This window comes from Juglans microcarpa x Juglans regia, chromosome 2D (genome assembly GCF_004785595.1).
Source record: "Juglans microcarpa x Juglans regia isolate MS1-56 chromosome 2D, Jm3101_v1.0, whole genome shotgun sequence".
NCBI lineage: Eukaryota > Viridiplantae > Streptophyta > Magnoliopsida > Fagales > Juglandaceae > Juglans > Juglans microcarpa x Juglans regia.
Window position 1 is genome coordinate 3,506,867 of NC_054596.1, and position 14,106 is coordinate 3,520,972.

The window sequence follows — 14,106 nt, forward strand, 5'->3', positions numbered from 1 at the left end:
TTACCAATTACATCAGCTTCACAGAGGTGGGCAAGACTTTGAAAGCCAAGAGCTTGAACTACAGGATCTCGATTCTCAATGCAAGCCTATTAATTTGAAGGCAAAAAAAGTTGATCTTAGAATGGCACACATAAGACGAAGAAAAGAAACAGCTTTGAAAACTCATACCGAAACAGACAAGATGAGGTCCACACCCCTATCAGGGTTTTTTCTGCAAACATCCCGAATGGAAGCAGCAATACTGATACATATATTTCTCTGAGACACGAATTCATTGAACCGTTTTGGGAGTAGGGCACCCTAAATGATGAGAATAAGAGAATTATAAGAACAACTTGGCAATAATAACAGAAAAAATGGCAAGTGCACATCATATGACATATTTTGCTGGGGTTTGGTGTATCTGCTATGAATTCTGATGGTTCTTAAGTCAATATTTTAGGGGGGAAAGGTCATCTGTATCATCTTATAAACCAAGAAGAAAAGAAATTTTTTATTTCATCTTTTTTCCTTAATCAACATGCAGCTTTAACGCATTGATTAGGAACAGAAACTAATATCTACGTTACTAACAAGAACTGTCCTTTGATATAGCCCTAAATATAGGGCCAAGCTTCACCCAAGTATGCTCCGAGTGTGTCCAGCCTGCTCAGGCACTGCTAGAGTCATGGTGAGTAAATTGTAGCAAAAAAGGCCAAAAACTTGTCTTATCCACATTCAATTAAAATAGGATAGATGCAATCAGACAATAGAGAAAGAAGCAAAAGAAAGTTCTTACCTGCAAACTCCCAAAGGTACGGTCATTGGTCTCCCAGGTTTGACAGAGCAAACGAGTCGCTGTAGCATATAATGTTCTGCATATAAAATAAAAAGCTATTAATGCAGGCCAAAAGCAACATAAGTCATAAGAAGACCACCTAATTTTACATGTTAAATTCACAAAGATAACAAACATAAGAGGCAATTAAATCCCATCGTAAGAGCCACGTGAATTTCATATGAGACCTAGGTGAGGATGAAGAGCACCACTAAGTAGTGCCAACAAGTCATCAGTCGAGACCAGATAAGCAAAAGTGGGAGGTTTTTAATAGATTCAGAGTCATGGGATGGTTCAAGACCACGTTTGGACATTAAAAAGACTCCATACATATTGTTAGCTTGGGGATAGTGTGAGATACACTGATAGGGACAGCGAGCCAATGGAACGAGAAATTTTAAGAGAGCCCTTGTCTCCTAAGAAACAAACAAGACAGGCCCCAAAGACCTATATAATATGGTAAGAGATATTGATGAATATATATATATATATATAAACAAATCCAAATGATGGTATATGGAGTTCAATTATGGCACCTGCATTTATTTAGAATGGGAAAGGCAAAGCAAGCCACGGTCCTCCCAGAAGATAAAACTTGTGGTCCTATCACATAGGATTTATGAGATGTTCCTTCTGGTACAAGCATTTGTGAAGGAATAATGTCACATTACTTTGACTGCCATATCTTAGGATAATTAGATCTGTGTGCGTGGCGTAGAGCAATAGCACCGGGCATACATATGAGCTCTTATTATTTGCCAAATTAAATAATCATTCATGCAACAAAGCTAAAGAGTATATATGTCCAGGAAAGGACTGAGCTACAAAATAAATACAAATAAACATGAAGATTTATCACATTTCACTCTCAAGTTATGGCCCTTCGCCAGCTACATGTGATAATTAAAAGCGAATTTTCACTCTAACAAAACAAATGCCGCATAGAACAATTTAAGCATCAGCATCCAGTATGTGTTTGATGACTACGCTCCATGACAGAGCAAAATTGCCACAAAACATGCAGTCACAAGTTAAGGCCACCAAAATGATCACAAAAATATAAAATGAAAAACACAAAGGATGCTTTCTTCGGAGTACATACGGTTTTGCATCCTTGTGAAGCATTGGCATGATAGTTTGAACTATGAGTGGAATCATCACAGAATGCGAACCAAGTGATGGAAGCATTCCCAAACTCTTTAGCTGCAAGAACAGTTGGAGGAAGAAAAAAAAATACCTAGATAGTATGGTAAATGGCAGAGCCAAAAGACAAGGATACTATGCCCTGCATTAATGATAAAAGAAACAAAACCAGCATGGGAAAGGAAAGCTTACCAACATATTCTGGTTTAAGATATCATTCCTGGTGAAAATGTCATTGTAAAATAAAATTGCTAGCAACAACGGAACTCCCAGTTTAGCGTCCATAACACCAATAGAGGCCAAAGAATCTAGAGCAGCACTTCCCAGCGACTGATGGATCACCAAAACACCAGCAACAGCACTGAGTAACAGGGGCATTTCTACAACGCATATAAGGCAAACATGTGACATGACGCAAATGAAACTTATCTTCTAAAACAATTAGGCCAAATCAAACCACTTTTTAACATTGCAAGCTACGTAACACCAACCAATTACCATTTAAAAACAATTCTTGAGGCATATAGAGATGTGGGGAGGATTTTCGTCTGTCAACGATCCATAAAGAATATTGTCTTAGCAGAGACGCCCAAGATCTTGGTAAATTAAGCATTTCTTTGCCATCAGCTTTACAACTAGAAGAAAAATTTAAAAAGAAGAAACTGGATGATGAATACTGATCCTGAAAAGACAGAACAAAAAGGAATTTTATATTGCTGGCAAGAGTTCCATAGCTATAAGACTATATTCCTAATATTGGACCATCCTCTCACTTTGAACCCTAAATTAGAGACTGGTGAACAATATTGTGATTATTATTAGATTCAACCTTATTTTAAGAGTAGGAGTCATATAAAACTTGAATATAGAATGAATGTCATGAAGTTGAAACATAACACTAGTCCACTTTAAGCACATAAAGTATTCCGCTCAACATTGAGCTTAGCACTCTAATAAGTAGTCATGGGATCCAAGATCAACAAAATATAATTTCAAACATAAATGGTCCAGATATGAGATAACAAAAAGAAACCTGAAACCATAAATGTTGCAGGAGCCGAAAAACAATAAATCCAGGTGTGCTGACAGATGGAAATCTCCTTTCCATTGCAAGTTCATTCTTCGTTGCCACCAATGTTTTTACTAGGAGCTTTTCTAATGTGACAAGCAACTCAGTTGCTGCTCCTTTGACACACTTAGAAGGTGATGACATGAGGCTGATGACAGGAAACACAAATAAAAGCTCTTCGCTCAAAACAGATACAGTTCTGCCGATATCATACCCTGCAGTTGCAAATTTTATATAAGCAAAGTATTTAACTTCTCAAAGAAAAAAGATATATTACATAAGCAAAGTGGCAGGAGAAAGAAGAAAAATATTATATAAAATAATCATTAGCACTTCTGAATAAACAGAGCAAGTCAGAACCAAACTAAGCCAGATGAACAAAGATCAGCTGTTGCTGGAAAATAAAGATCAAAGTGTCGTTTCAGTAACTACACATTCATTAAAGAAGCTAAGCATATATTATATAATCAAAAGGGTCGATTGGTGAGTATGGCTATCAAGACATATAGCGGACATAATTTGTGGGACCCTATAAGGAAACAGTTTATTATCACACGCATGTGGTAAGAACAAGAATGGGAATCAAATGAAAATTAAGTTCCCGAGGCGTATAAAAAGATTGAGTGGATGTAATTCCCTGCATAACTGCATGGATATTCTTGATCAATAACATGGATTCACATTTTTTTTTATCAGTACTAACATGGATTCACATTGACAGAAACCTCTGAACATAAAACTAATGTAATTAATTAACAGAATGTTTATGAACTTGCTATTTTTTTAACCTATAAAAAAAATGAACTTGCTGGTTTAACTTACCATTTTCACATTTCCACTTTAGGAGGAAGTGGAAAATTTTCAGTATCGAAAGTTGTTCATGTTCAAGCTCTGACTGAATGAGGATAACAAATAATGATAGCACAGATGATGATAATTCAGGTACATATTGCAAACCATGATCTCTTTGGACAAACAATATTCGCTTCCCCAGTTCAACTATGGGCTCATTTACACCTGAGAACCCGTGATGACATGTACATAAAGAAAGAACAGTCTCCAACATTTCCACACCGCATAGTTGAGCTTCAGTAATCAGCTGCTAACATTGACAGAGACAACAAGAAAGGAACAAAAAAGTAGTAACTACAAATGAACCAATGCAAGAGAAACAAGGTAGTACAGTCAATGTACATCGTGACAGCCGATTGAAGACACAACAATAAAGAAAAATTATTTCACGTGCTGAAGTCAAGTCATAAGAGCATACCAATCCCTTCCAGCCAAATTTCTCAATACCACTATATACGTATCCACCATACATTCCACAAAGTACGTATAATTCCTACATCCCTGACAATTATCAAGACATGAGAACCCAATTAGCATGAAGCTGCATTGAAACAATCAATCCTATACTTAAAATTATCACCTTGACAGGAGGAAATGAAGCCTATACTTCTTAGACAACACTTTGCCAAAGAAGTACTTACTTCTGAGTTTTTCCGAGGAAGATACTTGGTGCATTTCATTAGCAACTTCAAAATTGGCATTGCCTCAAGAGGGAATGAGCAAGAAAGAGATGCCATTGATGATACTAAATGCCTTGCAAACAGAGAGGATGAAGAATCCGAAAAGGGTATCCTTAAAATTGAATAATTCAAAAAGGGTCTTAAAAATTCGCAAACTTCCACCATTCCCAGCCGCTTATTTTGTGCCATAAACAATAATACTTGCTGCACGAGCTCAGACTGAACCTCTGGTCGGCACGAGAGAACCTGCCACCCATTTCAAACACTGCTTCAAGGCTAAAAATCTACAATGACTTGGCAAAACTAGGGTCACCAGCATCCAAATTTTCCAATAACGACGATTGTTTAGTTATATCGAATTTATACCAGAAGTCTTACTTGAAATTCTATCGTAGATTGCTTTAGCAACAATAATTTGCACTGTATTCACATATATAAATCGTAAAATACGAATTTAAGTTCTACGCTGAAAATTACAGTCCTGAGACCCAACGACACACGATGAAAGTTAGGACAGCAAGTGATGATATGGGTCGCCGACCCTCTGGAGTTATTTCTCAAGCGAACTCCATTTGAAAATTAAAACATTCCTATGAATTCCTTCCAATCTACTTAAAACTCTATACTACACAGCCCAACTCAGTTAAGTCATTCATTTCTCGCACCTTGACAAAAGGGTGAGTCTCCGTCGAACTAAATCTCCACGATCCATTATTCTTCTCAAACCCAAACCGAACCAGAAACCCCAGCCCTTTAACAAAAAGGTCGATGTATTTCGGATCAGATCCTTCCAGGGCGGACTGGAGCTCCAGCAACCCGCGAGGGATATCCATTTGCGAGTCCGTTACGAGGCGGCATAGCTCTCGAACGGATTGATCCACAACGGCCGGGGAGGTTGAGTGGAGACACTGAGAGATGGCCTCTCTTCCGGGTTTGGATTCGGAGTCCAGGTACTTCGGTGCGGACCGCAGCTTCGAGAAGATCGAAATAACTGCGAACTTCTGGAGCGAAGGCTGTGGCACTCTGGTCTTTTCGAGTAATGGAGCGTAAGAGTCCATGGAGACAGAGAGAGAGAGAGAGAGAGAGGATCGAAAATTGAAGACGACGATGGCGGCAAGCAAACGACGCCGTGTAGTGTGGCAAACATACGTACAATTCGTAATGGGTTCATTTACGGGCCCGTCCAGCCTCAACAACATAACTTTTAGCAAAACGGTGCGCATTGTCGTATTGCGCTTGCACACCTTTTCAAGAGGTCAGGACTCAGGTCGTCAGAGAAGACAGAAGGGTACTCGGTCTGTCTGTCTCTCTCCCTCTCTCTCCGAGAATCAATCAACGAGAACGATGTCGCTTACGGTGCTCGACGATGATATGGTTCGCAGCATGTCAATTGGAGCAGTTTTCTCTGACTTCGTAAAGCTTCCGCTTCCTCTTTTAACTTCTTAAGTCTTTATTTGTTTGTTAAATCGTATACAAGGATTGTATTTTTATTCTCCAACACCATACGACACTGAAACTGGAAGTATATATGAAGTAAAGTCTAAATGTTTTATAAGCCATGGTATCTAAGTTACTGTTAAAATTTCAGGTTGGAAAGATAAATTCGATAGATTTCCATCGGAAGGAAGATTTATTGGTCACAGCCAGTGAGGATGATTCGGTGCGATTCTACGACATTGCAAATGCTAAGTGAGTTCTTATCTTTTACCATGTTTGAGCAAAGATGGTGATAACAGCATGTAGCACATAGTTTTTTGTGTTATTTCAGTGAAGCCTTAAGAAAGTTTTTGGCACATTAGTGCTTATTCTTCAAGTTGAAAATGCACCAAAGCTTATGTGGCTAGTAAAAAATATGGGTTCACATTAGCACCAGTAATTTTTGCCACCATCTGCAAGTAATTTCTGACATAAATCTGGATAGTGAGTCTCCCAAGAAGGAGAAACTAGAAATCTATCCAACATTGACCCCCATCTACTGTTAGACCAAGTATAATCCCCTCTGCCAATGGAAGATCCACAAGATTCAGATCAAAAATCAGCTCCGAAAACTCTTCCATAGCCACAGATAAAGTAGATGCAGCCGCCCTCTCACTAGGAAACCGAACAATATTAAAGTCCCCGCACAAACACCAAGGCACATCCCACAAGTAAAACAAATCTGCCAACTCCTCCCACAAAAACCTTCTCTCCCTATCCACATTAGGCCCATACACACCTACAAAAGCCCATTGCCAGCCATCCTCAATATTTTTAAAAGAACCAGCCACAGAATAATTCTCAATGCATTCCTCTACTAACTCCATCACCCTCTTATCACACATCAACAACACACCTCCTGAAGCACCCAACGAAGCAAGATAACTCCAACCCACAAAAGAACACCCCTAAAAACTACGAATGGTGCTTTTATCAATAAAACTCAACTTAGTTTCTTGAAGACATACAATATCAATTTTCCAGCTATGGAGGAGGGATCTAATACGGAGACGCTTGTTGACATCATTAATCCCTCTTACATTCCAAGAGAGAATTTTAGGCTTCGTTTGATGACCAAGATCCCCTCCCTTTAAAGACAGGCAAATAGGAAGGCACATCATACATAGTAGAATAAATTGTGAAAACGAATTATACAGTACTTTATTTCCTTCCTTCCTTTCTTTCTTTCATTTCATTTTAATTTTTCTTTTGTTTTTGTTTTTGTCCTTTTTTTTCTGTTGCAATTTGTTATGAGCTTCAGGTTGCTCAAGACCACATATCATAAGAAGCATGGTGCTGATCGTATATGCTTTACCCACCACCCTAGCTCTGTTATATGCTCTTCAAGGCACAATTTGGAGTCCACAGGAGGTGAGCTTCTTGGCATAAACTAATTGGTTTGAGGATCAGCTCCAGTGTTTGTATTTGAGAAATGATTTCTTTTTGGGTTTATCTTGCCAGAATCCCTGCGGTATTTATCAATGTATGATAATCGGTGCCTTCGTTACTTCAAAGGCCATAAAGAAAGGTTTGGATCTCGTGACGATTGTCACTTCTGCTAAAAAAGCAGGAAAGTAATTTTGTAATCTGTCATCTCTTTGAAATTAGAATATGTTCCTTACCTTATATGGTATGTACATAGTAGTAGAATCTTTACCTTCTCATTCCTGTGTACCTGGCCTTGGCCTATTTCTATTAATAATATTTCAATGATTACCTATCAAAAAAAAAAAAAAAAAAAAGAATCTTTACCTTCTCATGAAAATCATGCCACTCTTCGGCTATAGTAATTTTGGCTCTCTACCAACCTTATAGAATTGCCCATTTTTTGTTTTGGTTTAACCAAAAGATAATGAAAGAGTTCGTCATCTTTTGCATCTTTTAATTGCTGATAGAACGTAAATTTATGTGCATGGTACATAAAAATGGATCTATCAATACTGTTTATTTATTTTCCTTACATATCTTCTACGAGGTTGTGATGCTGATTACACTGTAAATATGTTGCTGTAGAGTTGTTTCGCTCTGCATGTCTCCAATTAATGACAGCTTCATGTCCGGTTCTCTCGATCATAGTGTCAGAATATGGGATCTTCGTGTAAATGCCTGCCAGGTTTGTTTCTGTTGTCTTATGATTGATATGAAATTATGAATACTGTTGGGTGAATGAGTAATCAAGCGAAGCTGAAGTATACTAATAAATAACATACCTAGCAAACTAGAGACTGAGCGCCCCCCCCCCCCCCCCAAAAAAAATAAAATCAATATCGGACCAAATTAATTTGACATGGGCAGTGGAGAATTCATCTGCATTTTCAAGTCTTAAAGAAATATGTGATTATGATTTATTCTTACTTTCATAGTTTTCAGGGAATTCTACGCTTGCGTGGTAGACCTACAGTTGCGTATGACCAACAAGGCCTTGTCTTTGCTGTAGCGATGGAAGGGGGTGCAATTAAATTGTTTGATTCACGTTCCTATGACAAGGTTCTTACACATAATGCTCTAACTTAAAAATCTCCCAATCCATATGTCACAGTCTTCATTTATTTTCCACTTGTAGGGTCCCTTCGACACTTTTTTAGTTGGCGGAGATACAGCAGAGGTTTGCGATATCAAATTTAGCAATGACGGAAAATCAATGCTATTGACGACCACAGATAACAATATTTACGTTCTTGATGCTTATGGAGGGGAAAAGGTTGGCTCCTATTCATGACTTTTTTTTATCTGTCTCATGAATTCTTGGAGTTTTGTGTGCATGTGCCTGTGGGTGGTTGGTGGGTTTCTGTGTGTATGAACTTCTAAATCTTGTCTGCTGTCCAATGGGGTGATTGAAATTTTGGAAGTGGGCCTATAGACTCTGTTGGCTCCTTGGTCTAGTTAGGTTCTTGACATAGGTATGAAATGTCTACATTAACATATCAATCTTTCCTTTCCGCAGCGCTGTGGGTTCAGTTTGGAACCATCTCAAACAACAAATATAGAGGCAACTTTTACCCCAGATGGCCAGTACGTGGTCTCAGGTATTTAGTTGTTCTGTTTTCGATGTAGATATAGAATTTGAATTTAAATTAGCTTTCATTCAAATTAAAAATTTATGTATCTTACTCACACTACATATCCAATGCAGATATAGAATTTGAAATATCTTTCATTCAAATTGAAAATTCATGTACCTTACTCAAACTACAAATCCAGTATTCCGTATATATGGATCATAAACCTTTACTGAATGTGGTATTGAATATTTAACATAAGTTTTCAGTCTAGTAAAACTTGTAAATGAATTACACATAATTTAGACACCAGAGAATACCTTTCATTTATTTTTCTTTTCGAGCTATAAATTCACTTATCTTCCACAAATATTAGAGAGATATCCAATGTCAATTGTTAATGTTGGAGTTTTCACTAGCCAACAGTTACACAGAATGATACGGGATGATAGGGCTAGTTTGGGCACTAAGGTATTCTCATATATTCTTAGATATTTTCTTTTCCAAACATCACTCAAACTCAAAACACATTTCAATTTCAAATATTCAACTTTTTCATATAATCATTATCCAAACACAAAACCCAATACAACTTTCTTCATTTCCAAACAAAACACAAAAAACAATACAACTTTTTCAAATTTTAAAACAAAAATAATATTCAAACAATTATATTCAAACAATTTTTTAACTTTATAATATTTTTGTTTAACTTTTTCTCACCTTTCCCAAAACTCAATAAAATATCTTAACTCAAATCATTTCACTACTATTCACATACCATTTCGCTACTATTTACAAATATTCTGAAATATTATAAGACTTTGTTTTTGTACACAGGTATTCTCAAGTATTCTCAGATATTTCTTTCTCAAACATCACTCAAACATAAAACACGTTTCAATTTCAAATTTTTAATTTTTTATCTAATCATTAACTAATCATTATAATTTTTCTAAACTTTCAAACAAAACACAAAAAATAATACAACTTTTTCAAATTTTAAAACAAAATTTATATTAAAAAATTTTATTCAAACAATATTTTAACTTTATAATATTTGTATTCAACTTTTTTTTTCTCATTTCTTAAAATTCAATAAAACATCTTAACTCAAACAGTTTCATTACTATTCGCAAATCATTTTACTATTATTAACACATATTCTGAGATATTCTAAGTGTCCAAAGAAGCTCTTATTTTTTTATGTTTTGTTCACTTTTCTATAAGTTATACTTCAAGAACAATGTCTCTTCAACAAAGCATATTTTCGTTTTGTGTTTTGTGTTTTGATTAATTTGGTTAAAGTTTTTATTCTCTGCGGCCCGCATTATTCTTTCCCGATCCCTCACGACTCTTTCGTACGGGAACACGTTAATGCCGTTCCTTCAAAATTCTCTCATTTCCAATAACTGCACAAACTTGAAGCTCTCCCAATCCTATTTAACTTTTGCACAAACTACTATATGTCAGATTAAAGTTTGACATCTAAGATCTTTTTGTGATTTATTAATGCTAATCAAATGCACATTTAATTTTGTTCTTCTTCCTCCTTTTGTTTGGGACATCGGAACTATTTTTTTCTTTTTGTTTTTGGTCAAGGCTCAGGAGATGGAACCATACATGCCTGGAGCATCAACATGCGTAATGAGGTATCAATCTATTGTAATTTCCTGCCTGACAAGGTTTTTGAAGAAACCTGTTCGTGGCAAGGCATGGACATGGCTAAATATTATTTTGTTGTCTCTCTCCCTTTCTCTCCATCCCCTTCTCCCTTATGTCAAAAATAGGCTAGAATGGCAGAAAACTGTACCTATTAAGGCTGTGTTTGGATGTTGAGTTGAGCTCAGCTGAGCTCAGTTCTTTATGAATAGTAATGAGTTGAGTAGTGGAGGGAGTTATGTAGGGCTCATCTAAACTGAGTTTAAAGTGTGTTTGGATGTTAAGATGAGTTTAGTACTTTTTATGAGAAGTTGAAAAAGGTTATTGGTCCCACGTATAAAGATGCGTTAAGTTGAAAAAAGTTATGGGTCCTATGTGTAAGGATGTTTTGAGTTAAGATGAATTTAATAATTTGAGAGTTGGGTGTTTGAATGTTAGACTTAGTTTAAAATTAGACTGAGCTTAGCTGAGTCTTGCAACTAAACGCAGCCTAAAACTTAATTTAGTAGGATAGTTTATCAGTAGGAACTTAACCTTGATGACCTTTTTAGTTGCTAAAGAAGGACGCTTCACTACTATTGATAGTTGATACTAATTACTGAACCTCTACTTTTGGAGCGAAGTGGGAGTTCATTGCCATTGGATATAAACGGTTTTTCTGAGAGTACTCTCGAGGAAATCTATATGAAAAATCAAAATCTTATATGTGATATCCCATATGATAATGATAAGGATAGGTGGTGAATGAGATTCCACATTGCTTGAGAATGAAAAATTATTGCTCTTTATAAGATTCTAATTGAGCTCCAATTATATCATTGACTAGACTAGTTTTTTTGGAGTATACGGCATGTAATTTAGACCTTCCATTAGGACGTTACATTATTGATCACCTTTCTGTTGATCGTAGTTCATTATATCACTTGGTCGTGTAAAATTCTGGACACTGGTATCCTCAGTCGAGGGTATGATTTATGATTTGATTTGGTGAACAATATGATTTGTGTAGGTGGCATCCTGGAACAGTAACATTGGGGTGGCATCGTGCTTGAAGTGGGCACCCCGTAGGGCCATGTTTGTTGCTGCATCAACTGTGCTCACGTTTTGGATACCCGACAATTCAAAGCTCAATGCTGAGTCTGGTTCTATGGACACCGAACCTGCGACTCAATCCCAACATATTTCCCAATGAACCAGCCTCTGTTCTATATTCAGGAAACTTTTCGTTCTCAACCATTTCAATTTCCAAAACTCTTTACGTCGAAGAAAATGGTTGCGACTAAAAATATTTGTATCATGTTTGCTGGAATTTTCGATCAGGCGAGGATCGAAATTAGTTTTTGTAAGCGATTATATGCTTGGCCAAGTGCCAAAAATTTGGTTGCGATCGAAACTGCTGTATAAGTTCTGTTTATACTCCCTGGTGCCCATGCTTCTGCTTATACTGATGGATGCCCTTTTAGCGTTGATTATTCAAGTTCTAGTTAATTTCTGAGCTCCATGACTGAATTAAATGGTGACAACGAATTGAGTACCTCGAAAGGACACTAGATGAATTGCCCTCGCGTGGTCTTTCCAAGTCCTGAAAAGGGTATGACACTAAATACAAGTGAAGCAAATCAAGGACATAACTAAACACGTTTTAATTCAACCATGCAACCATAGAAAGAACACAAAACGCTAAATTTCCAAGAGTTCCCCAGAGCTTAATGCCAAATCTACTTCTAAACACGCTGACAATTACATGAACAAACACGTGCACTTAAAAACCGACATTAGCACTTATAAGAAACCCTTCAAAGGTACATTACTTCCATTCCTCAAATGCTCCTCCCTCTCCCTCTCTCTCTCTCTCTCTCTCTCTCTCTCTCTCTCTCTCTCTCATTATTTATTTTTTACCCACCCAGAGGGATGGTTGTTAAAAGCACAAACCGGCCTCTAGCCTGTTTTTCATGTCCTCCTTCCCTCTTGGGCCTTACTCTGGATCTCTTGGCCCACCTCCTTGGTCTTCTGGCCCACGTAAGCCGCCATGTCCTGCATGCGCCTCTTTGCCTGATCCATCTCCTGCGGCAGGGACCGGCTGGCCTGTCGGAGGTAATTAAGTACCCAAGACAGCGATACCAGCCCCGTCAACCCTAAAGCTCCCGAGCTCAAAAATCCAATGATAGCGAGGCCGATAGCAATGGCGGCCGGGACAAGAACAGGGCTGCAGATGATAAAGAGTGGGGTGGTGATAGCAAGCCCAATCATGCTTCCAACGAGCGTCAAACCAGCAAGTGCAAGCAAAGTGCCGCCTACAGGGAGGCCGCCGAGGACTGCTAGGATCTTGGTCGCCGATGGGCCTCTCTGGGACTTTGGACCACCGTTATAATGGCGTTGCGGGTGAACTAGGAGCTGGTGTGGACGGTCAGCCATGGCTGATATGTGGTTGAGCTCTGTGAGCCAGCAAGGAAATTAAAAAATATATATACGATTTTGTTCAGAGTGATCAGAAACAAAATATACAAGAGAGAGACATGTGAGAAAGGCGGGCTTAATGGTATTATATAGAGGGGTGGAGGGTGCAAGGCGTTGACACGTACATGTTAGATGGTGAGTTGGGGCTTTGCATGAGGAACAAGTTTCAGGGGTGACTTTTTAGGAGCATTACCCAAAAATTAAAAAGGGTGTTAAAAGGAGGTGGCTCCTTTGGCAGGAGTATGTTGCCAAATTTTTGTTTCTGTTCGGCAAGATCGATGTGCTGTGCCTAATGTAGTACATGCAAACTCAACAAGTGGGTTTTGGTTCCTGGAGCGTGACTCGTGCGCACACCGCTGCATGTGTTTGCTGGGTTCAAAATTTTTGCATGTTCGGGTTAAAGCCGCTGTGTGCTTGCGACAAAAGCCGAAATGGCAATCTTCCTTTCATGGGCTTTCGAGCTCTTTCTTGTTGCTTACAATGCATGGTTTTGTGGTTTGCATCTGTACTTACTTGATTCCTCGAGAAGTGGTGGTATTTTGGACTATGAAAAAAGCTGTTTTGCCCATCAAACTTAGTTAAAAAAAAAAAAAAAAAATCTTAATTATTTTTTTATTTAATGATTAAGGAAATGATTTGAAGTGTATTTTTTTATTTTTTTATTTTTTAAAAATATTTAAATATATTAAAAAATTGTGAATAGAAAAATTTTAAAAAAAACTACAAAAGTAACTAGCGGTATGAATGAGCAGCGTTACTCAAGCAGAAAAGTAGCACTTCGCTTTGGACTATTGGGCTGGCGAGGACACTGAGATCAAGTCGACATTAAGAGTAGTGCTACTCTGCCTCCTAAGTAGCACCGCTCCATTTGACCACTAGGCCATTTTGATCTCTTTTTTTTCATTTTTTATTTTATATTTTTTAAATATTTTTAAAAAATAAAAAAAATAC

General features: G+C 37.6%; 3 protein-coding genes across 8 annotated transcripts in view; 1 reads left to right on the forward strand and 2 right to left on the reverse strand.

Moving 5' to 3' along the window:
* The window catches only part of LOC121249122 (protein RST1), a 33,207-nt gene extending 27,564 nt beyond the window's left edge, over positions 1-5,643 (reverse strand). The window contains exons 1-11 of one of the 6 annotated variants that reach the window (XM_041147798.1): positions 5,227-5,643; positions 4,523-4,807; positions 4,296-4,382; positions 3,852-4,128; positions 2,994-3,244; positions 2,459-2,642; positions 2,153-2,340; positions 1,920-2,020; positions 779-854; positions 169-300; positions 5-86 (exon numbers count right to left, since the gene is read on the reverse strand). In XM_041147798.1, coding sequence (XP_041003732.1) covers positions 5-86; positions 169-300; positions 779-854; positions 1,920-2,020; positions 2,153-2,340; positions 2,459-2,642; positions 2,994-3,244; positions 3,852-4,128; positions 4,296-4,382; positions 4,523-4,807; positions 5,227-5,619 — 2,056 coding nt within the window. In that variant the 5' untranslated portion in view covers positions 5,620-5,643. Of the gene's footprint in view, positions 1-4; positions 87-168; positions 301-778; positions 855-1,919; positions 2,021-2,152; positions 2,341-2,458; positions 2,643-2,993; positions 3,245-3,851; positions 4,132-4,295; positions 4,383-4,461; positions 4,808-5,226 lie in introns of those variants that run through there. The other 5 variants (XM_041147795.1, XM_041147793.1, XM_041147796.1 and 2 more) reach the window with 5 other exon arrangements.
* Positions 5,644-5,796: 153 nt separating this feature from the next.
* Positions 5,797-12,114, forward strand: LOC121249126 (protein ANTHESIS POMOTING FACTOR 1). The gene is made up of 10 exons (XM_041147803.1): positions 5,797-5,974; positions 6,150-6,250; positions 7,299-7,408; positions 7,499-7,565; positions 8,051-8,150; positions 8,408-8,524; positions 8,601-8,738; positions 8,982-9,063; positions 10,639-10,688; positions 11,708-12,114. The coding sequence occupies exons 1-10, from the start codon at positions 5,906-5,908 to the stop codon at positions 11,888-11,890; spliced, it is 1,017 nt and encodes a 338-aa protein (XP_041003737.1). The 5' UTR covers positions 5,797-5,905; the 3' UTR covers positions 11,891-12,114.
* Positions 12,115-12,326: 212 nt separating this feature from the next.
* Positions 12,327-13,215, reverse strand: LOC121249127 (oleosin 5-like). The gene has a single exon (XM_041147804.1). The coding sequence runs from the start codon at positions 13,111-13,113 to the stop codon at positions 12,649-12,651; it is 465 nt and encodes a 154-aa protein (XP_041003738.1). The 5' UTR covers positions 13,114-13,215; the 3' UTR covers positions 12,327-12,648.
* Positions 13,216-14,106: the final 891 nt, after the last annotated feature.